Raw genomic sequence first — 24891 nt, 5'->3', positions numbered from 1 at the left:
TTGGCATTCATGAATTAGAACAAAGTTCAAAGAGACTTGCGAGTTGTACATTTGAGGAGAACACACAATGGGGAAAAGAGGTATTCTCTCTATCAATCAAACGTGTACACACACACACATATATACAGGCCGGATGTGGAGCGCACGTCCGCACTGTCCTTAAAGAGCGCACGTCCCTCCGTTCGCCACTGCCCGGCGCCGACGATGGTGTGCCTCCACCCCAGCGGACTCCAACAGCGTTCCTGATCACTTTCCCTCCCCGGTGAGTCCGCTGAATTCCAGTTTTCCGGCGAGATCACCCAAAACTTCAAATAAAGTTGATCTCGCCGGAAACTAGAATTCGGCGGACTCGCCGGGGAGGGAAAATGGTCGGGGACGCTGCTGGAGTCCGCTGGGGTGGAGGCGCGCCGTCGTCGGCGCCGTCCGGTGGCGAACGGAGGGACGTGCGCACTTTAAGGACAGTGCGCATGTGCGCTCTGTGTATATGTTGAAACATGAGTAACACCAATGAAATTAATCAACAGAAAGGACCAACCTCAAAGCATGGTCTCCACCTATTCTTCCTCTGAGATTATCCATGCTCTCACCATGCCTTGTAAGTAAGATTGGCCGGGGTGTGAGATGTGTATTCACCTACAACAGAGAATCATAAATACATGAAGCAACTAGGAACCAAGTAATAGAGCGGGTGTAAGAAGTATCGACTGTATGACCATGCTATGTTATGGTATTTAGAGGTTCAAAATAAAACAGTCATGTTTTCTTATAAAAATACTCTTGATGAAAAATTTAAAAAAACAGGTGCAATTTAAACCTAGAAAGTGTTCAAGATGATACAAGGTAATTTCATACAGTGCAGTTTATTTATTTATGGTTTCCAGCCAGAGTGTTATATCTGATCTCACATAACAGATGGTTCATATTATGTGAGACAGAAATTTGGAGTCCAGTGTCTTAGAGCAGGCATAGTTTTTGAAACCAACAGCAATAATGATTATGTGATTACAGTAATAAATACAAATACCCCCTAGATTCTTAAAGAGTAACAGCATTATACTTGATACAAATGAAGTTACCACTAGTATAAATCATGTTCTTACTGTGTAGCTCGCTAGTGTCAAAGGTTTCTGCCCACCTGATATGGCTTTTAAAACTTAGTGAGCACCATTCAGTTGGCAATAATCATCGCAGACTTATTAGAACTAACTTCAGAAGACTAGATGTATGCAAATCATCCCAAAGAAATGAAGAGTACAATTATTCTTTCACAAAGCCTTCGAAAAATAGAAAAAACTAAGATTCCATTTTACAAAGCCTTGAAACTACTGGAGAATACAAATATGCTAAAGATTGATAGAGCAACGTACCAGGAAAAAAACAATTCGTCCAGGAAGATACCCACTGATGTTGTTCACCTGAACCAAAGTAGAATAGCTTTTGAACGAACATAAATCAAAGTATACTCATGAAGACTTGTAGAGGGACTTTTAAGCAGATACGGATACCATAAAATACTCTGTAGACTCAATCTACTTACAAAGGCTAAACATTGACTAACATAATAATTTCATTGAATTAGAGAACCAAATACATACTTACATCTACCTCTATGAGAAAAAATACATAACCGTTGTAATCTTACTGCAATTAAGGGATCTCAATAATAGAACAAGAACCACTATGATTTGTACTTACTTGTATTTGACCCCCATGTCCACTGACCATGTCAATCATCTTGATATACGACCCTTCTTCTACTGGATCATAAACCTAGCAATGGAAGCTTAAATGTCAACACAATATCTAGAACTTTTAAAAACTAAACCATAACCCATACAAAAAACATGAAGGGATGTTGCAGGAAACTACTTTTTCATAATAAGAAAGTCGATCTTTGAAGTCCTTGCATCCAGCCTCAAAATCTGGCCTGCAGAAGGAGAGCAATTAATGTACATAAAACCATTGGCATAACAATCAAATGATTCCGGAGAGAAGCATACTCTTCTGCATAGTCAGGACTTTGTTGAATTTTAAGACGTATATTTCTTTCTATAATTCGTTCATCATTGCATATTGTTTCCAGAAAGATAATCTGAAAAACAAAAGTTACTAACATAAATGTACAGAACATGTAGCAGAACGACTTAAAACCAGATATACTATGTCAATTGAAACATCTCCCATGCCATAATCATGTACCTTGCATTTTCCTTCAGCCATTTTCATGAGCATATTCCTCCGTTTCTTTGTACTGTTTGTGGCATCAAATATTCCTACCTACAGTTACATCAGGGTTGGTTCTTAGTAAAAAAAAGATCAGGCGGAAGCCGAAAATTATCAAATGACTAAGAAAAGTACTTACCTGGCCACCTTCTTGCATCCAAGAAACCATGTCATCAAATGCCAAGGCTGCTACCTAGTAGCACATGATATATTAAAACTATGTACAAAGAAGAAAGTTATTATTGTGTCAACATTACCGGTCACCTCATGATAATTCCAAATTCACCATAAATAGCACTGGTTTCAAGTAGACACACTCGTAGTGGGAGGTGTCTATGGATAGTAACCCATGATTGATGTGAAGTGTTTATAGTTGTATTTCAGCAGTTTTGCTTCTTTAAGATTTTTATTTGACTAATGTTGCACATTTCAGAAACAACCACTCCTGACTTTAGATTTCATAAGATCTAAAGTAAAACAAGACCATAGTTTCTCTATTCATCATTTTCTGCATATCATCGTGGGATCCTTCATAGATGAGTTTTCAAAATATTCATACTTCAGAAGAGTTGATAATATTTTATCATGATATCCTAAGGGAAAATTCCATAAATAATTCAAGAATATTATAGGAAACAAGATATTTTAGTCCAACACCATATCTAATTCACTCAATGACAGACAAGGCATCATGCTTTCCTAAGAGATTATAACATACAATAGTGATGGAAAATGAGCAGGATGAATCTATCAATGATTTGTTTCTTTCTATTCAGAAAAAAAGAAAAGAAAAGAAAAGAAAGTAATCCACAGGCATTCACCTCGTTACGTGCCTCCATGCCTTCGGGGTTGTCAGCTCGGAAAAAGTCAGCAGTCTGCACTGAAAAATGTCTTATAAGATGTTGTAGGACACCCATTAACTAGGTGTTTACAATTTAAGTAAGAGTATCAATTTATATCTCTAACTAGCAAGTCTTCACAAGGTAGAAACCAAGTAAAACATTCTGTCTGAGTTGACATGTGCCTCCAATCTAAAACAGGATCATCAATCGGCCTGTTTTGCAAAATTTCAAAACTAGCACTCCAGTGTCTGAAAACTAAGGCATGATAGACAAACTGGCATGCATTCGGTAGGATCACTCCTTAGTCAACCAGATAGAAAATTGAAGCAAATTAAGCTTTTAACAACTTAAAATTACCTGATTGGTCCCATGCTTAAGACGGCGGTACTGTAACAAAACAAAAAACAAAAGGTCATGTTGTACTCTCTTCAAATAGCTTAGCGACTAGAGGTATGAGTAGAACAAAGAAGTGTCAGGTAGTAAGAATGCTAGTAACCTTTCCAACATTGAAGTGTTTGGTATCATGACCCAACCATCGAAGATACCTTGTAAGTTTAGCTGCCGTAAATGTTTTTCCACGAGCTGGCAAACCAACCTAGATCACAGGAGACATATTAGAGAACTATTTTCATTCGACTATACTCATCAATTAAAATTCGAAGATGAGTGTGTGACTAGCTAGTCACTCATCTGGACTATACCAGGACAATTGCCAAATGCACATCTTCCTTTGGTCCAAGCATTTGATCAGCTACAGCTGCAGCTGCAACAGCTCCAGCAGCTTCTGGCATTGAGTTCTAATAATAAGCATAGAATGACTAAGTTTCAGAACAACCGCTGCAACTGGAAATTAACATAATTTCTGATACTTTGCAGGAAAGATGCAGTTCCACACACACCTTTGTTTCTGGGCTCTCTTTCCTGACCTCGGGAGAGAATGCACTGGAGCTGGATGATTTAACTAGCCTAGGAGACCCAACACCTCTATCCACAAAGAGACCCCTTTGACTGTCTTGCTTTTGGAAAGGTGAGAATGTTCCCACGGACTTTGATTCAACCATCCCAGAGGAAGAATACATCTTTGATAAATCTGGAATAACAACCTCCATCTCCTGTACAAATGTTGCATTAGGTAGACTACTATAAAAACAACAACTGTAGTTACCCACATTCAAAAGTTTTTCTTGGACCAAATAGCCTAGCATTTCTTACTATGAAAGTGAACATTTAAATTGAACAAAGTTGATCAGACCAGGTTGCAAGTAGGCAAACAAGAAGTGTAGCAATAGGGAGATAGTGGTGCAGCATAACACCCTCACAGTGCTAAAGCTTGCTAAAACAATCTCTACTCTACCAAAATAGCAGATGATGTAACGAGATAAACCTTTTTACTTGATCGATCAATAGGGATACCGCTATCCTTGTAGGTATATGAGGAATTGACAGAGCCATCGGATTTAGTAAAGACCCCAGTAAGACTTAATGACCTTGGAGTCTCTGTATTGTTAGCTGCATAAAATGGACCAGAAGACGGAGGAGCTGGAACAACATAATGTTCGAGATCAAGCTCCAAACTCGCTGAAGAAGAGCCATTCTGCACACAAGACCACAACAACAGTACCTTAAACTCACGCCAAGCCACAGAGAACCGCAAATGTAAACACCAGACGAATTGTCTAAGCTACTAAGACAATGCACATAGTTCAAAAAAGAACCCACCTCGCCACCGGTCTCCGGCACTGAGCCTATACTGACATCAGGAATCCCCCGAACCGCAGACGGCCGGAGATTCTCCTGATAAGCCCTCCAACTAGCTGCAAGATCAAAAGGCGAAACTCTATCCGCCTTAATAAACACTCGATACTCAAGCACCTCATCACTACTAATCCTAAACAGAGCCTGCCTAGCGTCCCCCTGCAAGGCTCCCCCGATGAGCTGGCGATTCGGACCTTCCTCCACCACACATAGTGCATTGCTGTTGTACTTGGACTTCAACAGGAACTTAAAATCCAGAGTCTCTGAAATTCCACACACAAAACAATCACACTCAAAGCTCGATTGAGGTCGAAAATGGAAGCAATAAAAACAGTAACAACAGTAACTAGTGGAGTTTTTACCGTGATTGGGAGGAACGACGAAGCTGAGCTCCCACATGGAGGTGGATTCACGTTCCATAGAAAGCTACAAATCCAGAAACGAAAACCGAAATGAATTGAATGATTGAGAATGAAGAAGAGTGAGAGAGAGAGAGAGGAGGTTACGGCTTTGGAGGAGTCCCAGGAGCCGACGAGAGGGACGGAGCCGAAGACGTGAGGGAGGAGCTCGCCTTTCTTGAGCTTGTAATTGTTCTCCATCTTCAAGGAGACGTAGAGTTGGCCGCCGCCGCCTTGGTCGAGGTACTCTTCCTCCTCCTCGGGCTCGTCGCCGCCGCCGTGGGAGGAGGAGGACGCGCCGGTGCCCATGGCTGGGATTGGAGTGAGGTTATGTGGTGGGATTTGAGGATAGAATGGGGGAGGAGGAGAATAGAGGGAAATCAAAAGGAGGGATTATATACTAGTGCTGCTGCTGCTGCATGTTTTTCGGTTTGGTTTTGGTGTGGTGGCCGTTGGCCGGGGCCTGGGTTTTGGATATACTTACGCGACGCTGGGACCGGGGCCGTGGCTTGGTGACGTTTGCGTTCGTGGCTAATTTACGCGCCTTTCTTTTCTGCCCTGATAGCACTCGCTTCTGGCTACTGACGCGTGTTCATCGGATTTGTCGAACCTTTTTCATGAAAAGCAAGGAGGATTTAAAGTCGTGAATTTTTGTTCAGCTGAGCTAGATAGAAATCAGAAGAAGAAAAGTATTATTATCAAGAGCTAATCCCAGGAAAATAAAATGATTTACTTCAATAAAGAGAAGAAACAGATTCTTGAAATCAAAAGAAAAGTTTAGGGGAAGGAGGTGTTATATTTCTGCACTTTTTTTTGTCATAGTGAGTGTGATTGTTTTAATGAACCGAATGAGGCCTAAAAAATGAAATTAATGAAATTGTGGGTTTGAAGACAATTATCTCTTTTTAACCTAGAATATGTCATAGATGAATAATGATAATGTATACTCATTGTATTAGGAATTGTATTAGGGTATAGACAACCATACTTTTGTCATTTTCTCGTATTTTTATAGAAGAAGAGAAGATTTATGGTGCGCTTAAGGTTTAAATGCATAAATATTACTGTAAAATGCGAGATTAGGTACTCGAGTAGAGGCGTAACAGAGACTATTGATTCATTTTACTTATTCGTTCATCTGGTGCCTTTGCTGGCTTTTGCTTCCGTAGGCTATAGTCATTTGACTATCCAACTAATACAATCAACTTTTATTTAAAAAAAAACAAAAAACAAAAAAGAACAGATTGATGGTGATATACAAACCTATAGGTACAAAATTGAAGGAAAAAAAATTTGCCATCTCAAATTTACATCCCACAATCCAGATAGAAGACAGAAATCTCTGCATAGGTAAAAACAGATTGAAATCCGAAAAATGAAGAAGAAAAGAACAAACCTCTAAATGGATCAGTTTGATGGTTTCACCTGGACTAGGCCCGGCCCGTGTTCATTCATAACTCATCAAGGCCCAAATCACAACTAGGGTTTTTGCTTATAAACACCAGCTACCCCTCACCGCCTCTCTTCACAAAAGCTCACCTCTCAAATCTCATCTGCTCGTTCTCACCGAACTTCATCCCACAAGGATCACAAGCTTTCCGTCTCAACCGTCACCATGAGGGCCAAGGTAACCAAACCCTAACCCTAAAATCTCTCCTTTTCTGTTTCGTCAAATTTTACTCTTACTTTTTTAGTTTCATTGATTTTTCCAAGCTTTGTTATCGGATCGTTGATATATGAAATCGGTGTGTATTGCAGTGGAAGAAGAAGAGAATGAGGAGGTTGAAGAGGAAGCGCCGAAAGATGAGGCAGAGATCTAAGTAATCGCCGTAGCAGCAGCAGCACCACCTGTTTCAGATGGCGTTTCGGAAGCTAGGGTTTTAAGTTTTAATCCAGACTTAGTTTGTTTGTTAGGGTTAAAGCGACTCTCGTCTTGGTACTCTTTTATTTCAAGCTTTTATGATACATTCTCTACATTTTTAATTGAAATTCGACTTTTTATGAGTAATTTTTGTGACGTAGTTTTTTGATGGATGAATGTTTCAGTTTTTCTGTTGCTAAATTGAATGCATTGCGTAGTTGGAATGCCGTGCTGCAGTGCTGCTATGATTTGTTGATTATGTTTTGGTCTTGATGATATCGATCTCGGTCAATGCCGCAGCACGGTGGGGTTAGGGTTATGCTTTATTAATGGTAGTGTAGGTTTGGAAATGGTTGACTATGGAAATTTAACGTGTTGAATTCTCTATGGTGATCAAGCACTTGAGGTGATTGCAGCGTCTTGAATCGTGTAGTGTTTAGTCTTGTTGATGTCTAACTGTTTTACTTGAGATTTCAATATGCGGTGTATGCAGAGTCTTAGTTGTTTACATTATAAATGTTTTTGTTTTAGGCATTACTTTGGTTCAGGATGGTCAATACAAGTTGTGTTCTGATACTGCTTTAAGGTCCTTATTGGTTTCCATATGTGTGATGAGAGATGATTGAATTCGATAGATGGGGGGTTGATTGTTGCCGCCATATCTCTATGATCGATTTGAGGTTCTTAGGGAATATAGGATAGATGTTTTTTCTCGATGTTAAAGCATGAAATTGATTTTACCTAGAACTCAATCAAGGAGTTTAGGGTGATGAGTGATGACTGCTAGTTGATGTGAGCAGCTGATTAAGCAGAAGTCGATTTGGATTAAATTAGTCTAGAAGTCTGACTGATGTAATATTTTCCAGTCACATTTGGCCAGGGCCATTTCACAAATACATTTGTGCTAGTGCTTGTTGGCTTGCCTCTTGATATCCGTGCCTATCTTCTTTAGCTCCTCGAAGGAAAGTATAGTCTCTGCATCAAAACCACCTGCAAACTGAATTCTCATTGTGTTAGCACTTTTTTGTAATGCAAGCATAGGTTATTTTATAAGAGATCAATTACCTGGTGCACTCGGAAAGCAAAACGGACTCCCTGAAGCACAAGGTTTTCTACTCTTGAGCATTCACTAGATTGGACTTCTCTGATAATCCTTTTCATGAACTCCTTGGCCAACCTTAGAGAACTTACTTTCATCTGCACAAGTATTAGACATACGGTCAACTTCGATAATTGTCTATGTCGAATCAAGTTTTGTTCAAATGAATATATCATATTATACGAGTGCATGCGAAAGATAGCTATTCTGAGTGTTTCTCTTTGTACTCTGTTTGAGAATGGTGAGAAATATTGTTATCAGGTGAAACCCTAGAATTGTGTTACCGGCCGTGTTTCTTGACCCGGTGGGGTTAGATTCCGGTTTTAGCAGTTTTGAAAAGGAATGTGACTAGTTTGTAATTCTGTGCACAAGCCAACATGTCGAAATAAACATAAATTGCAAACGCTATCCGAAAGGGGACCAATAAATCTGAAATCTTTTTCAGGTAGTCTATATGCTTCTCTTATTTTGGGAATTGATTAAACATTAAGCTAGCTACATTATTGGTAATATGCATCTCTTATTTTGGGAACGATTAAGCATTAAGCTATTGGTAAAGCATAGTTTTCACTTTTCAGGGAAGAACTTGAGCAATAATGCTACAATTACTCACTAATTTTAAGTTACTTTGTACCTACCTGTCCGACCAGCCCTGTGTCTAACATCCATTCCCATGGGATCTGAAAATCCCTGTATTTCTTGCTAGTAATGTCCCTTGTCCTCTCTGTGCTGCTAAGACTTCTCTCCAATCTGTAAAACTTGAACCTCAATATTTTGTTCACTACATGAATGGAACGGTAGAATATAAGCTTTTGAACGTAAACATGCCTGTCTTGTAATGCTTCAATTCTTCTTAGAGCCAAGATCAATGGCTCCTTCGTGTTGTCTCCGAATGACAAGACTTCGGATTTGAGGTTTCTGAGGTCTCTGTAGTTGCAGGCAGCTTCTCGCAATGTGTCGGCTTTTCGTTCTGGCCACCGTGGAAAATGCTTCAATACAGCTCTTTCATCTACCAAGGAGGACAGCTGCCGATCCAGCCAATTCACAAATGCTTCTACATCAGCAATGTTCTTAAATTTTGCTGACTCCACCTCTTTGATCAAGAAATTTATGAACTCTGCTTGTGTTTCGACCTCTGACTTTATCTGTTGATGATGTGCAAACGATGTGATCAGCAAATTGTTTTATAGGGGATTGGAGAATGAAGAATAGGGAACTTCCATAACCTTGCAATTACTTACAGCTAAAACATAAGATGAACGATTTTCGATTTCTCCAATCATGTTCTTGGTGAGTGCAAAAACATGAACTCCTGCAGGGTTGGCTTTGTTCTCCATGTTTGAATCTTTCCTTGTAAGTGATCGGTATAGCTCAATTACTTCTGGCACACGGCGCACTCCTTTTGAACTGAGTAGTGACTTTGAGGGCGGTGGTGGAGGTGGCGGTGCTGGTGCTGACGGCCCTTTATTTCCCTTTACCTCATCGATCGCAGCAGGAGGAGTTGGAGGTGGTGGTGCATTTGTCAATATCGTTGCTGGCTTTTCCTCTGTGAAGTCTAACTTTGGAACCATTTTCTCTTTTGCTGCTGGACTTTGCTCTGGTGTATCCATCGAGTTCTGGAACTTCTTCCAGAGAACAGTTTTCCTCTCATGATTGTGTGCTTTTAGGGAAGTTATCTGATCTCTGAGACGAGACACCTCTTGTCTCAGCTCGTGGTTTTCTTTCTCCAATGAACCATTCTTTTCGAGAGAAGCTTCAAGTTCCTTTCTGAGGAAGGTGATCATGATCTCTGAGTTTTCATCTTGTGGCATCTTGCCTTCAGTGTAAGAAGGATGATGACACAAGGAGATGGGAGTGTGACATTGAGTCTCCTTTGGATCTTGTTTCCTCCTGCTTTTGAAGGTTGGTGTGTGAGATGCTTTTGTAGATTTGCCCCTCTTTATGTTGCTAATGGCAGTTTGCAGCTTCAGGAGTACTTAGTTTAGACAAGATTGCTTTTAACTTTTGAGGTCTTCATCTGTCTTGCGCCAAAGGTTTATTGTACTAGTTGGCATAATAGTTGCCAGGGATCTATATGTACTAGTTTTTAGGTGCAACAATATTCCTTGGTTAAGTTTACTCTAAACTCCTGTTGTTGTTTTTTGGATTACTATCATATAACATTGATTATGTCAGTATCATATGTACCAGGTGTGCCATTTACTTCATATATTACAGGTAGTTTGGTGAAGTTTGACCCAAAAGTAAATGATTTATGTGTGATTGCTAAATTTACAAGTACCAGGTGTGCCATTTACTTCATATGGTAGCTGCTGCAGTGAAAATAGTCTTCCTTCTTTATATTGTACATATCTCCGAACGACTAATATCGCCTATTTTTCTTTGATTTCTATATATAACAATATAGCACAATTTCTCACTTTTGGTTTAGAAGATATTTCTTTATCAATCTAAGCGCGATTCAATTAAATATGGGTGAACATGTTACTATGTTAGCATGATTTACCCCCTCCTTGTTAAGTTTACAGGAAAATGATCATAAAAGCAATTGATGGGTGAAAGGAAAAAGGTTAGTTACAAACTTACCAACCACGTGACACCTGCCTAATGCCATGTATTAGCTTTGGCCTGTCATTGTGGTTCAAGTGTAAGCCTCAGACTGAGATGGTGAAATAATAATTAGGTTAATCTAGGCATTATACAAATTTGATCCTCTTTGTTTATAGGCTAATTGACTTCTCTCCCTTCATGAGATTATGACTACATTGAATTAGAGAGTTCTATTCTTTGCTTGTGAAGCAACAACGAGAAAGCAGAAAAGAGGTGGAGGAAATGAACACCAGTGAAGGATGCTGACAGTGCAAAATTAAAGGAAAAGTAAAAGCTTTGATATTTACAGCCTACCAGAATGAGATCTCCCTAATTTTCTGCTTTATTTTTCCTGCACTTGAGGGAAAAAGAAGAAAAAGATGAGGGTGTAAGGGTTCTATTTTTGTTTTTTCTGCTTTGATTAGGATTCAGAGTTGGTTTGCTTTAGCTTGGTATAATCTTAGAATGAGATGGTTCATCTTATGTGTTATTTTCCTGATTGAAAATCTGATAAACTGAGAAATTTACATGATCAATGTAACATACTGAATCTAACAACTAAAGGGTCTGTTGTTATGGTTCGCCTCAAGCCCCGAAATCTTAGATACAAACATGGAACTAATTCTGTTGCCTTAAGATGACTGATACTGTTATTTGCTAAATCACCTTTGTACGTAGTGCTAAAACCTTACAGTAGTGAAGAACAGTGAAGCAGCACTTGGGATTAGAAGTAGCTCAAATGCTCCCCTATAGTAGGGTTATCTTTTATAAAGGTTATATTCCTCTCCATTATTTGGAACATGTCCACTTCAAATTCAGCTTTGATTTCCAGTCCAGGGGACCCCTATATCTATTGCTCTTAAATCTAAATTCCCTACAGGCAACGGAACCTTAGGGGTCTTAAGGGATCGGTCATAGCTAAAACAACTTGCTCAACACTCAACACCAGAACAAGTGTTGGCATGGGTGAGCTTGAATTAATGTTTAAGGACCCAATAATTGATTTGGGGTTTGTGATAACAGAGAAAACTCTTAACCAGAAAAAGAAAAGGTCCAGAATTAATTGTGAAAAATTGCCCCAACAGAAAGGGAAGCAGAGAATTCAAATGTCGGTTTACTAAACAAGAACCCCTAATTGAATTGGCTTGCCATGTTTTACAGTCCCAGCAACAGCTTCTGTACAGTGACAAGTCAATGTCTATGAAGGAGACAAAACAATAGATATGTAGGACTATAGGCTCAGTCTCAGTGGGGTGGATGTCAAATAATTCTCAGTTGGTTTATAGTTAGCATGCTTGTAGTAGTGGTAGCATTTTTGGAAAGCAGCGGCGGAGTTAGGATTGAGAGTTGCATGTACTAGTAGTGCTGGCATTTTTGGAAAGCAGTGGCGGAGTAAGGATTCAAAGTTAGATGTCATTTGTCGAATGATAACTAGCTATGCCTCGCTTGACGTCTTAAGAGATTACCTTAAGTAGGTCAGCAGATAATGATCGATTCTTATATGTATGCTAGCTGACATTACTCCTCCACACTTAAATTACGTGATTAGGTCCAAGATTAGCCAGGCCTTGCTTTGTCCACTTGAGAATGAAGCAGGTAGTGCAGATCATCATCTGTTATATGTATGCTAGTGACAATCATCCACACAAATGCATGTTAATCTCACATTTTAAAGTGAAGATGTAAAACCTCAAAAATTCCCAAGTAAATGTATTCAAAAATAGTTGCAAATGAGAAATTAGAACAAAGAAAATCAAAGCTGCTAAGATAAGATAATGTGCTAGCTATGGCTTATTCTAATTTGAATCTGAAATCATCTGTCATCTGAAGCTTTTTATTGCGGATTTGGTGGGCGGCTATTGGCAGAAGAGACCCTGGAACCCCATTCAAGAAGCTCTTTGCTAGTGTCATCCTTGTGAACAATGATTTCTATGAAGCACAAGCAGTCTTTCTTCTCCCCTGTTGCTGTTTCAATGGCTTCTATAAGGTCCTCTTCAGTGCGTACCTGAGAGGAAACGAATGCTCATGATTTACTTTTTCAATCCACTACTAAAGTAAGTAAGCCTATTCATTGCATTTTTGACCATTGAGTAGTGCTCAACCCCCTCATTCTGTGCTCGAAAACTAAAAAAGGGAGTGCAAACTTTGGCTAGCTTTCAAAAATATATATATAGACTAACCTTGGTTGTCCAGCAATTTCCTTCACCATTGTGGATTGCATCCACTAAACCAGTGTAGTTCCAGTTCTTGATCACATTGTAAGGCCCGTCATGGATTTCGACTTCTATTGTGTATCCACCATTGTTTATGAGGAAAATGATGCTCTTCTGATTACATCTGATCATTGTTGACACATCTTGTGCAGTCACCTGTCATCAGCCAAATGCCATTAGTTAAGTTTCAGACAATTCAACAACATCGATCAGTAGTCGCTCACACTATGAAAATGTAGATTTGAACAAAGAAATTGAAGGTCGAAGCTTTTGTAATGAACTAACCTGAAAGCTACCATCACCAATGCAAGCAATGACACGCTTATTCGGTACTGCCTGTGCATATCCAAGAGTTCCTCCAACAGACCACCCAATCGAACCATATTGCATCTGGAATTCGTACCTGCAACACCAACTTTACTTCTCTTATCATTGTTGTAAACCCAACCAGACCTAAGGGCGTCTCATGTCACGCATTACTCGTTAGGGCATGAGGGCATGAGTCAACAATATATATCGAGCTAACTAACCAACACCTAAGTCCATCATGAAAATGTGCTAGACCTAATTATAAGAATCAAAAGCCACAAATAATAACTATGCACTCGTAGTTAATTGCTCACCCACATCCTTCTGGTAACTTCAGTTTCTGGCAGTTAAACCAAGAGTCACCAGTCTCAGCAATAACAGCTGTATCAGCTGAAAGCATTTTCTGAATATGTTGGAACAGAACATTCACTCTCAAAGGCTCATCAGGCTCACATTTGAGAGGCTGGCCGTCCGGGACAAAGATCCTGTGGTAGTTCTCATAAGCAGTCGTGTTGCGAGTGATCTTCTTTGCAAGTGCCTGGAGGAAGTCCTTCATTAGAACACAACCGAAAGAAGGGCCATTCGCTATAACGACACGATCGGGCTGCACAATGATGGCCTTCTCCTTCTTGAGGAGGAGTGAGTACCCAACAGAGCTGTAGTCATTAAAAATTGGACCAACAAACACGTATGCATCTGCTGACTCCACAATCTCACCACAGTAGGCAGTTCCCACAGCTCCCCAGTATGTTCCAATGAAGTGAGGGTGAGTTTCTACTACATGGCCTTTGGCTGATGGCATCACAGCTAGGGCGTAGCCACTGGCATCAGCCAGTTCGATAAACGCTTCATGAGCTTTTGCAACTCGGAGCTTTGGTCCTCCAACCATGACTGGCTTCACTGCCTTGTTTAGGAAAGCTGCTGCTGCCTCCACAGCTGCCTCTAGCCCCCTCTTGTTACTCATTCTGCATTAACAATTTTGTGTTAGTTATCTTATTGACAAGAAAAAAATTCATACTAAATTAACAAACAGATTACCTAGGTGATAATGAAAATGGAATAGGGTCTTTGCCAAAAGTTGGATGTGGAATCCCAGGCAAATTACAACTAATGCTAATATAGACAGGCTTGCTTTCCTTGAGAGCAGTAGATATGGCTGTATCAATCTGCTCATGCGCATCTTCCAAGTTGTTCACCACAGCCTATACCACATCAATCACTAGTATTAGGAAATCAAAAGAACAAAACACAAATTAAAAAACGTGATACAAAATCATGAGTCGCTTCTAATTTAATATTTTCACCGTAAAATCAAGAGTTAGCCGCATATTAAAAGTTAAATTAAAATAGGCATGTAAAGTGTAAAACACGACCACACATATTATGCATGAAGGTGCAAATTAAATTTTAGACTTACTTGATAGCATGTGATGGTCTGGAAGCACCGGAGCTCCTGGCTAAAATCCGGCAAGCCGATAGTGTGGTGGAGAATTCTATTGGTACCAAAATCATTTGTGTTAGGTCCTCCAACAACACAAATCACAGGTAGATTCTCACTATAAGCCCCAGCAATGGCATTAAGCACGCTAAGGCCACCAACAGTAAATGTGACCACACAAGCCCCTACGCCGCGAGACCGTGCGTATCCGTCCGCGGCGTAGCCAGCATTGAGCTCATTGCAGCAGCCAATGTTAGTGAGCCCTGGCTCGGCAATGAGGTGGTCAAGAAGGGTTAGGTTAAAGTCACCAGGGACAGAGAACACATCACTGACACCAATCTCCACGAGGCGGCGAGCCAGGTGGCGGCCGAGGGTGGAGTCAGGGCAGGATATGGTGGAGAGAGGCTGGTCCTGGAGTGCAGAGGCTCCGTTTTGGGGAGGGCAGCCTACGTTGTTGTTGGTGGGTTTGATACACTCTAGGGAGCCAAGGCCAGTCGCCATTGGAAGAATGACAGTAACGAATGAGGATTTGGGGGTTTGTGTTCGATTGCTTGAGGATCAAACAAAACGTATGTGACTATGTGAGAAAAGGTTGGATCTCTGAGTGCGTTTATATAGAGGGTTTGTGGCTACGTGAAATGAGGTTATGGGTTTCTTGGGGAAGAAGAAGACTGATGTGTGGATTGCAGTGTAATAGTAGGCTAAACAATAGGGGAAATTATGGAAGGTTTGTCCATTTTTAACAAGAAGATCTGGTAATTGACAGAATTAATTTTAATGCTCCATGCAATGAACTGTTTCATCTTGCTACCCAAGGTTTTTTCTTTTAAGTATTATTAAAAGGCCTTGATGCTCAAGTTAATTCCTACACGTCTATGCTAGAATCAGAAATGGAATTAAACTTTTAATTATTTCAAGGAAAAAAGGATATATTTATATTACATTGTGAATGAAATTATGAAAGTTGGCAAAATTATGTACCCAATAAAGTCGGCAAAATTGTTTTCTTGTTGTAAAATAGAGAAAAGAAGAAGAGAAGACACAGAGAGAATAGTTGGGAGGAGGTAGAAGTGTTCTCATTCATTCTCATTAGCCTCCTTATATAGAGGTACAGTTTACATCATGGTACATAACTAATGAGTAATTATGTGGACAACCACATAGATAATAATGATATTTATAACACTCCCTTTTAAATGTCCACGAATGAATGATAAAATTGGACGCGCTTAATGTTGTCTCGTTAAAAACCTTGCCAAGTAACAAAAACCCAGTGGGAGAAAAATAACCATGGTTGAAGGAGAAAAAGAGAACAACGCACATATGTCTTAGGTAGCATACTTCTAGATGCTCCCCCTGATGAGAATATCCCCCTGAGAGTTGCAAGCTTCATGCGCCATAAATAACGGTTTGATTGTTCATCACTAAAGTGACACCGTGCGTGGTTTGCATATAGGGGCTCATCATGAAATTTCAAACCTGCAAAGTTCAAACAATACCAACAGAGCTAGACGATTTTTAGTACGTCTTACCTCATTTAGTCATCTGATCAAAATCATACACTAAGTAATAGCTAGACAACATAATAAGCAAACTGACATTAAAACATTGAAAAATCTCATGGCATATCTAGCCATACACATTAATATTTTTGTGTATTGATACGTCTCATATAAGCTCTTCAAGAGCTCTAAGTAATTCATAACTTTGAAAGTTAGAATATGTAGCAACATAATGATCATAATTCGAATTCGATTTTGTAGTCCAATCATAGTACTCATTGAGGCAATTTTGATCACGTTAACTATAACGTAATGAGTATATATGAGCTAGCTTTAGACTATTTGATTCTATGAATTAGCTTCAGGCTTTCTCAAGTATTCATGGATCGAATTACATTAGAATCATTTATGTACTTAAATCCTTTAAATCCTTTAAGGATTTGACAAGCAATACGCTTGTAATGACACTTCATTTTTAGGAATTTGTTTTTAGCAACGTGTCTTTTATGATCCTCATAATATAAGATGACAAATGTCGTAAGTCTCTCTTCAATAACAATTATATCTATTATGTAACACTGTACTTACAGAAAATTATCATATAAAAAGAAAAATATTCATAATCCCTATGTCTCTTGTAAACATTATGTCATAGTGATTTATATTCATTATGATCAATACCCTTTTGTATCATGTAAGGTTAAAAGTCAAAGTATCTAATCACGTTTCAAATATTTAGTTTCATTGGAATTGCATCTTTCTAATTTGGTCAATAACATGCTTTGTCTACATGCATAATGAAACGTCGAATAACATCGATTAATACAGTTCTTAATGGTCTTTGGTAGCTACCATTTGTAATTTGTAATATATGATCATCATTTATAGATCCAACACATTCTTATATGCATGCATTTTTGATATTGGGTACCCATGCCACTTCTGGGGCAAATATTGTCACTTTTAGGACAAATATTATCTAGCGAATGTGGATCTTTTACTTGTAATATCATGTAGACCATTAGAGGACCCGTATAATTTTCCATTTTCAGGAGCTTAAAACTTTAGACCTAATGCATACATTCCACTCAAATTCACGTCGTTACTCAAATGATAGTAGTCTTATTCTCCCCCTAACGGCGGGAAGACTGTCTTATTTTAACCATGAGCATATATTACGTCTAAAGATCTATCACTTTCTTTTGAGTGAGATGTTCATTGGCTGGTGGCGAACCTAAACCAAGTATGAGATCAAAAACACTAGTATCAACCAAGATATCATTCTTTAATAGCGTACATACAACATTTGTATGTGTAGCCATATTAGGAACTCTAACATTGTATCATGACATTTTCTTCAAGAGAACCATGTCACTTGGATACACATGCATCCCACAAATCAAATGGGGTATAGACTATTTGAGTTAATATGGATAGTCTCATAGACTGTAATCCAAGCATATATATACTTTTCTCACAATCTTTTATCAAATCATTTGCTGAGATATTTCTCAAAACCAAAATAAGACGATAGATACACAACTCACACTAATTTACATTGTTCTTCAGGAACAATCTTACTCCCCCTCATGACGGGATCGGAGGAGTGTCTCATAAGGTGGCAACAGAATTGTAAAGAGTATACTCGTACTCGTGCATCATAAATTTAGACCAGTAGTTAGATATCACTTATCTATATTAATGCAAATATGACTTTAATATCCCAGAATTTCAAATTTCTATTTTTAAAAAGAAAATTATTTTTCGAGTTATTTTTATTTCAAATTCTATTATTCTTCAAATTCTTTGTGGTTTTCGAAAATTATTTTAAATTTTTAGTTTGTCGATTTTTGTCTTTCGAGCCCATAGGATTAACCTAGACGTCGTTAAGACTTACGAGTTTGTGGGATTTTTGCGGAGCATCGTTTGAACATTAGAGCTATTTTAAATAATTTTTGGAAATTGGTATTATCCAAAAAATTTATTTAAAAATAGAAGTTGTGGCGGTTTGATCTGGGCCATTGCTTGAAAAGTATATATAGATGTGGATCAGTTGGACAGCGCCAGATCAAAACCCAGACCGACGTCGTCGTTTTGCAGCTGTGGAGACCTCCGATCGCTCCTCCGTCGTCCGACCGTCTCCCGGCACAAGACGAGTGTCAAAATCTCCGTCTCGACGTCCCCGACCTCCCTGTGATTCCAGCTTGATGAGTGGAGCTCCGGTGAGAGAGAAAAGGAGGAGAGAAGGCTATTGTGTTTCCGATTGGGTTTCCGATTCCAGCGACGGCGAGGAGAAAGAAAGGTGGCGACAACTTTGTCTCGACGTCTTGGTCTTCTCCATGGTATTTATTTTCAGAGATGAAGTCCGGTGAAGAAGAAGAAAGGCTGGGTTCGCCGGCCAACTTTGGATTCCGGCCACGACGGCGGGCATGGATGGTGTTGGTAGCTTCACCTCGACTTGGTGAACCTCTCTATTTCTTTGGTTGTCCAAAACGAGCTCTGAGGAGGGAGATTCGAAGGGTTGAAGCTTCTGGGATTTTCCGGTGAGAGTTCGATGGATTCCGGCGAGCTTTGATGTCAACTCAGGTATGAAAAATTGGTCAGTTAGTCGAGCTCTAACTGTTTATATAATTGGAATTGAGATTGGTTGGGTGTTGGAGAAGTTGGGTTTTGGCAGTGGAGGACCGCCGTGTGTGCCACTGTGCACGGCGGTGGCGGTTATTTTTGTAGGTTCTGGATTTTGAATTAGTATATGGAATTGATGGAGTGATTTGATATGCTTGATTTTGATATTGGTGGAGTTTTGAGGAATTTGGGATTTTGGGCAGCAGCTGCTGTGTTTGGCGGCGGGAGTGGCGGGAGTGGTGGTTTGTATCTTCTGGATTTGGTTGAGCTTGGCAGTAGCATTAGAACATCAATATGTGGTTGTGTTGTTTGAATTCCAGAAACGAAGGAGTTGAGGGAATTGAGGGATTGATGATGAAATGTAGTATTTGAAATGAAGAACATGTAGAGTTGTTCTTTATATTTTGGTATTCGGGTACAGGAAAGTTGGAAAGTTAAGAAGGAGGAATTGTTCAACTTAATTAAGGTGGAGGTAATAATAAAGTGTATGGCAGACCATGAGTTGTGCACAGCTTCACCTCTAGTAACGAAGAAGATGTGGTATAGTGTAGAAGATGGAGCATAGTGTATTACTTTGTTTATAAAGGATGGATACAGTATGCTACTTACTGTTAATGACGAAAGATGTTTAATTAGTATTGTTTTGTAAAGATGGGAACTCTGGGTGTCCTTAGTAATTTTGAGGACTCCGATTGTTTTCTGTTTCGGACTACATTTGGAGTGCTTCGCCGACTTCCTTGGAATAAGGCAATACGAGGGTCGAATGCAAGTAGCAGGATTCCAAAAGTAGAAGGATAAAGATTTCAGAAAGCGTGTCACATTACTAATTTTAGTCAGCGTCGAAACTAGCGCTCGGATTCAAGGTAGGGTCTTTCTTGGGAATCTTTCTTTAAATTGATAATTAGGATATTATTGAAATCGGTACATTGTAATCGGTGACTTGTATGAACAATGTTATCGCTTTTCATAAAAGCATGTGTTCGATATTGTTATATTTTACGTATCGATATTTGATTGCATACATTGTGAGATTAGTGAGATTGGTGATTATGGAGAAGAATGAGATTGATAGAATAGATACATTTTGTGTAGTTGAGTTTCCTCATGGGTTGTCTTCGAGATCTATGATTAGCCCACACATGCACAAATTCAGGGAATGTATGCCCTATCGATGGCGGACATCGATAAAACAATCTTTATCGGGTTGCGGATCGGGAGACCATGAGTATAACAAGATGACTAACAAAAGAGGTACAAATGGTGAGATATTACTGATTATTAGATCATTTATTCGAGACATTTGAGTCACCCCCGGTTGGTAAAATACACGGTATGGGACGTGTAGGCTCACCTGTCTTTGATGTATGGACTGACAGCCAGTAATTGAGGAAGGCATTCATTAGCATACATGCATCGAATTGTCGTTATTTACTTAAAGTATTATTTGATGTTTGATAACTTGTTTGTTTGACGTAATTAAGTATAACTTAAAAATGTTAGACCCTACTGAGCGTAAGCTCACCCCTATAAAATGTTGTTCAGGTTTGTACGAAGACACGTGTTTCTAGAAGACTAGCGGACGTGTACAAGAGTAGAAAAAAGTTACAGAAGATTAGAAGTGATATAGATTACAAGGGCTCATCTTTTTGTTTTGTAATTGATTTTATTATTTGTAAACGTTTTATTTTTTTTATTTCAAGAAAAGTATTTGAAATTGTTTTATTTTCATTTACTTTTGCCGCTCATGCCTCGGGTTCGGCGTCAGGTGCTTGGAAACCATCGACACCGGTCCGGGGTGTGACAATGACTCCCCCTCAAAACTCCAGGTTTGAAGTTGGCAACATTAGAACTTCAAGATAAATTGTCCATATATATATACTCGAAACTTAAGGCTCGAGTCTGCACGATTAGAACTCTAAGTTCTAAGGTGGAGTGAACATCTGGGTCACACTAATTTGTATTTTGTACTCGAAGCTTCGAGTTCGAATTTTACTATTAGAACTTCGGGTTCTACACTACAATATGTTGAAACTTCTAGTTCAAAAATATTACATTTGAAATTCACATATTCAAGATATAGGGCTGCCGGCCCATATGAATAATAATAAAGTTTAAAAGGTAAGTACTGAAAAGAAAGTGCATAACAAAATAGGAAATTGTAATGAACAAAAGTAAGTAAATTGTACATAGAAAACTTCTGGTTTCATGAATAAATAAAATACACAGATCTTCAGGTCTGGTTAACTTTATCAAATATGATAATTGTGATTTCTGATCTCATCTAGTTACACATGCAAGAAACATCATATGAAATAGGTGGGGAACTTCAGGTTCTCATATGATTAGAGATCATAAGATGTCGTTTCGGTTGTTGTATAACTCTAGAAACACCATGAGGTGTTGATGTGGCATGAGAAACCAGAGATCTAGTTATAGTCGATGTGTATAACGAATATTAGAGAACGAATGGGGTCAAACATAACTGATGCATCTCTATGAAAACCAAGAAAAACGGAATTTGGTATAGAAAACTAAATAGTAAAATAAAATATCCAATCATAGAAAACCAATTTGGTCTTTGATCACCATGTATGAACGAATCAAGCACTAATAGATATAGAAAATAAACTATTGTAATTAATTGCAAGATAATGAACACAGTCAGGTATGGTATCAAACACCCACCATCCTAATTGTTATCGTTAACAGTAAAAAGTAAAAAGAAAATTAATGATCATATGATGTTCGAATTGCTGCCAATTATATTTAGCAATTGAACTAACAAAAATTGAGAAAACTAAGAATTGATTTATGGAAATTGAGACTCGTAGATCAAGAATACCCAATTAATGAAAAAATAACAAAGTTGTATCCAGGCTTTCAGATCATCATCGAGTTAGAGATAAGGAGAGAAAAAAAATCTTCATTATCAACTCAAAGGTAGAGTCGTGCTGATAACGTGTTGTAAAATAAAGAAAAGAAGAAGAGAAGACACAAAGAGAATAGTTGGGAGGAGGTAGAAGTGTTCTCATTCATTCTCATTAGCCTCTTTATATAGAGGTAGAGTTTACATTAGAGTACATAACTAATGAGTAATTACATGGACAGCCACATAAATAATAATAGTATTTATAACATTTCTTATGTTCATGTGTATTGTAGGATCCATAGAGAAAAAACTTCATGCATACGATTAATTAGGTTAATTATGTTTTGTAATTAAGATCGACCTTGCTTCGTAGCCAAACTGTTTCCTTCATAACATGAGTTTATTAGAAGTCGTGCAAAAGAGTTCAAAGTTCAAAATGTTGTACGCATTGATCTGCAGTTTCACCAAATGGTAGGAAATCAAAATTGTTGCGGTGGTTTTATGTGTGAGGTTTCATGGTTCACACATAAGAATACAAGATTTTAAAGGTACATGATCAAAGATATGTCAAATTAGGAGTTCGTCTCTAGGGAAAATGTTCATTTAGTACTAATTTTAACCCATCATTACCCATTTCAATCAACGGCGGAGCCAGAACCGTAGGTTTAGGGGGGCCGAAATATAATAAATGGAAAAAGATATATAATAATTTTAAATCGTTTGACAAAATTATGTTTTAATTGAAAGTAATATTATTGTTTTTTCATAATCTTTAAACATAATTGTTCGTTGTAAAGCTTCATTTATGTCCATGTGACGACATATATGTGTATTGAAAATTTAGAGGTATGTAAAATAATTAGTTAATACCTAATTAATTGTGGTGATAGATCCATATGGTAAGAGGCAATGGAAACATGACATAATTTACATGGAAAAGGAACTAGACCTATACAATTATAATCATAACCATTCAATCCAACTGATATAATATTATTAATTGACATTTTTTAAAAACTTTGGGGGTGCTAATTATAATAATAACCATACAATCTTACTAATAGCATAGCATTAATTGACATTTTTCAAAAACTTGGGGGGTGCCATGTCCTAAGCTAGTTCTGCCAGTGATTTCAATTAATGACAATTTTTTTAAGAGCCCATTCCAATATAAAGTATCTCTATTTGTGCCCAAATGAACAAATTTTTACTTAAAGTCTTAACAAGTAATATTATTTTAAGACTATTTTGCCTTCACCCCTTAAACATGCATAGAGAGAGAAAATGGAAGAGAGAGAAGATTTGGCCGGAACCTCACCAGACTACGGACTCCGGTCACCGGCCACCGGATTCCGGTCGTCAGAATTTCGTTTGATTTTTTAAAATGTCAACGGAATCTCGCCGGTCGTTGGAAATCTCGCCATAACTTTTTTTTTTAAAATGTCACCGGACCTTACCAGAAGTATACTGCACCATCGCTGAAGTTTAATTAAGGTGCAATAATGATGAAATTTTTTTTACTGGGGGGCAATAAACTTCTATTGAGATTTTACTGGGGGCAATAAACTTCTACTGAGGTCAATAAAACCTTATTGAGGGGCAGTAATGATTAGGGTGGCAAACGGGCCGGCCCAGCCCAACCCGGCCCGTCTAATCGGGTTTCGGGCCGTGCTTGGGCCGGCCCACAACGGGCCACTTCTTAACAGGCTCGGGCTTGGGCCGGCCCATTTACTCAAATGTAAGGCCCAGCCCGACCCACGACCCAAGCCCATAACATGGTGGGCCGTGCTCGGGCCGGGCCCATAAACGGGCCGTGTCAGGCCCATTTCGTGTCGAAAATTGAAAATGGTCTAGATGAATGTCATATACCACCGTTTCTACTCTCATAATCTCAACTTTTAATTATACATGATACGATTACAAACCAAAATTAATTCACATAATCTATCGATCATTTTTTTCTTTGTTAACAAACTAAATAAATAAGTGATAAATGCTTACAATTAATAAATTTTTAGGCAAAAACTTCTTATGAGTCTAAGGGAATACAAATTCATACTCAAATAAATAATTATTAGTATATAAGTATATTGTTCACACTCAAAACTAAGTTTATTATTTATAAATATGATATCTTCATATTTATAAAATTATATTTTATAGCGGGCCGGGCCGTGGGCCTCATATTATCGTGCTTGGGCTGGGCCGAGCCGGGCTCATGGGCTCATTTTTCTAAGCCCAGCTCGACCCATTAGAATAACGGGCTTGGGCCGTGCCGGGCCGCTTTTAAACGTGCCGTGCTCGTGCCATGCCCGTGCTTAACAGCCCGTTTGCCACCTCTAGTAATGATGAAAAATGTTTTACTGGGAGCAGTAAACTTCTACTGAGAGAGCAGTAAACTTCTACTGAGATTTTACTGGAGAGCAGTAAACTTCTACTAATGTCAATAAATACTTATTAAGAGGCAGCAGTGATGTTTACTAACACTAATAAACGTTAGAAAAGGAAATGTTGACCTTCATACTGTCGTAAATCCTCATATAAAAATTTACTACAGGCAATAATGTTTAAAAAAATTTACTACCCCTAGTAAAATGTTCAAACATTATTATCAACCTATAAAGGCAACCAAACCTACCAAAAAAATTGCCCTTGCCACACAAAGCTCGCACATAGACCACTTTTCGACCGTCGCCAGCCTTCCTCGACGGACAAGCTTGCGCAACAACCAGCAACTAACCTAGAGCAACACTGTCATCTCTGACCGATCAGAGCAATCACGTCGCCTCCTAGAGGATGCGATTGTCATCAACTCGCCTGATCCGTCCATATCCAAGCTAGAGCTCAGCGTCCTCGACGACACCGATCAGAGGACGATGGCAAAGACGATGACCATGGAGGACGATTGCGGGGATGGTGATGACGATGGCGAGCTCGGTGCCAAGACGGAGGCGGCGGGTTAGGCGCCGCACGGCGGCAGACAGATCCGAGATCGAGGAGGCATGGTAGACTCCGATGATGGCGAGGGTTTGACGAAGCAGAGCGTCGGTGGAAGAAGGATGTGAGCTTCTGGTTCGTTGTTTCGATACGGAGGAGAGAGAGAGAGAGAGAGAGAGAGAGAGAGAGAGAGAGAGAGAGAGAGAGAGAGAGAGAGAGAGAGAGAGAGAG

At 39.0% G+C, this 24891-nt stretch overlaps 4 protein-coding genes across 4 annotated transcripts in view; 1 reads left to right on the top strand and 3 right to left on the bottom strand.

Moving 5' to 3' along the window:
• The window catches only part of LOC101310874 (6-phosphofructo-2-kinase/fructose-2,6-bisphosphatase-like), an 8239-nt gene extending 2680 nt beyond the window's left edge, over window positions 1-5559 (bottom strand). Inside the window, exons 1-16 of the mRNA XM_004294258.1 lie at window positions 5327-5559; window positions 5183-5246; window positions 4785-5083; window positions 4450-4659; window positions 3965-4177; window positions 3767-3862; window positions 3562-3660; window positions 3423-3452; window positions 3045-3098; window positions 2363-2416; window positions 2200-2277; window positions 2001-2092; window positions 1870-1927; window positions 1696-1770; window positions 1368-1415; window positions 536-633 (exon numbers count right to left, since the gene is read on the bottom strand). Of these exons, the coding sequence (XP_004294306.1) occupies window positions 536-633; window positions 1368-1415; window positions 1696-1770; window positions 1870-1927; window positions 2001-2092; window positions 2200-2277; window positions 2363-2416; window positions 3045-3098; window positions 3423-3452; window positions 3562-3660; window positions 3767-3862; window positions 3965-4177; window positions 4450-4659; window positions 4785-5083; window positions 5183-5246; window positions 5327-5527 (1769 nt within the window). The 5' untranslated portion in view covers window positions 5528-5559. The remainder of the gene's footprint in view (window positions 1-535; window positions 634-1367; window positions 1416-1695; window positions 1771-1869; window positions 1928-2000; window positions 2093-2199; window positions 2278-2362; window positions 2417-3044; window positions 3099-3422; window positions 3453-3561; window positions 3661-3766; window positions 3863-3964; window positions 4178-4449; window positions 4660-4784; window positions 5084-5182; window positions 5247-5326) is intronic.
• A 1191-nt stretch (window positions 5560-6750) lies between these two features.
• On the top strand, window positions 6751-7223 carry LOC101310587 (60S ribosomal protein L41-like). The gene is made up of 2 exons (XM_004294257.1): window positions 6751-6845; window positions 6977-7223. The coding sequence occupies exons 1-2, from the start codon at window positions 6834-6836 to the stop codon at window positions 7040-7042; spliced, it is 78 nt and encodes a 25-aa protein (XP_004294305.1). The 5' UTR covers window positions 6751-6833; the 3' UTR covers window positions 7043-7223.
• Window positions 7224-7983: 760 nt separating this feature from the next.
• Window positions 7984-10140, bottom strand: LOC101308854 (protein CHUP1, chloroplastic-like). Its single transcript, XM_004295727.1, has 4 exons — window positions 9420-10140; window positions 8817-9323; window positions 8145-8276; window positions 7984-8076 (listed from the first exon to the last, which is right to left on the bottom strand). Exons 1-4 carry the CDS (start codon window positions 9987-9989, stop codon window positions 7984-7986), a joined length of 1302 nt encoding a protein of 433 aa, XP_004295775.1. The 5' UTR covers window positions 9990-10140.
• A 2461-nt stretch (window positions 10141-12601) lies between these two features.
• On the bottom strand, window positions 12602-15228 carry LOC101310299 (pyruvate decarboxylase isozyme 2-like). Its single transcript, XM_004294256.1, has 6 exons — window positions 14707-15228; window positions 14328-14491; window positions 13604-14254; window positions 13266-13383; window positions 12948-13136; window positions 12602-12772 (listed from the first exon to the last, which is right to left on the bottom strand). The coding sequence occupies exons 1-6, from the start codon at window positions 15226-15228 to the stop codon at window positions 12602-12604; spliced, it is 1815 nt and encodes a 604-aa protein (XP_004294304.1).
• Window positions 15229-24891: the final 9663 nt, after the last annotated feature.

This window comes from Fragaria vesca, linkage group LG3 (genome assembly GCF_000184155.1).
Source record: "Fragaria vesca subsp. vesca linkage group LG3, FraVesHawaii_1.0, whole genome shotgun sequence".
Classification (NCBI taxonomy): domain Eukaryota; kingdom Viridiplantae; phylum Streptophyta; class Magnoliopsida; order Rosales; family Rosaceae; genus Fragaria; species Fragaria vesca.
The sequence above is the reverse complement of the archived record's forward strand: the minus strand, read 5'-3'. Positions and strand labels throughout refer to the sequence as shown.

Bases quoted from the DNA above. Each gene is read 5' to 3' on its own strand.
- LOC101308854 (XM_004295727.1), bottom strand. From the start codon at position 9,989: ATGCCACAAGATGAAAACTCAGAGATCATGATCACCTTCCTCAGAAAG. The intron at 9,324-9,419 runs GTAAGTAATTGC...CATCATCAACAG, and splicing joins GTTCATCTTATGTTTTAGCT to ATAAAGTCAGAGGTCGAAAC. The intron at 8,077-8,144 runs GTAATTGATCTC...ATGAGAATTCAG, and splicing joins TTGCTTTCCGAGTGCACCAG to TTTGCAGGTGGTTTTGATGC.
- LOC101310299 (XM_004294256.1), bottom strand. From the start codon at position 15,228: ATGGCGACTGGCCTTGGCTCCCTAGAGTGTATCAAACCCACCAACAAC. The intron at 13,384-13,603 runs GTGAGCAATTAA...TTGGTGTTGCAG, and splicing joins AAGTTACCAGAAGGATGTGG to GTACGAATTCCAGATGCAAT. The intron at 12,773-12,947 runs GTTAGTCTATAT...GTTTCCTCTCAG, and splicing joins GAAATTGCTGGACAACCAAG to GTACGCACTGAAGAGGACCT.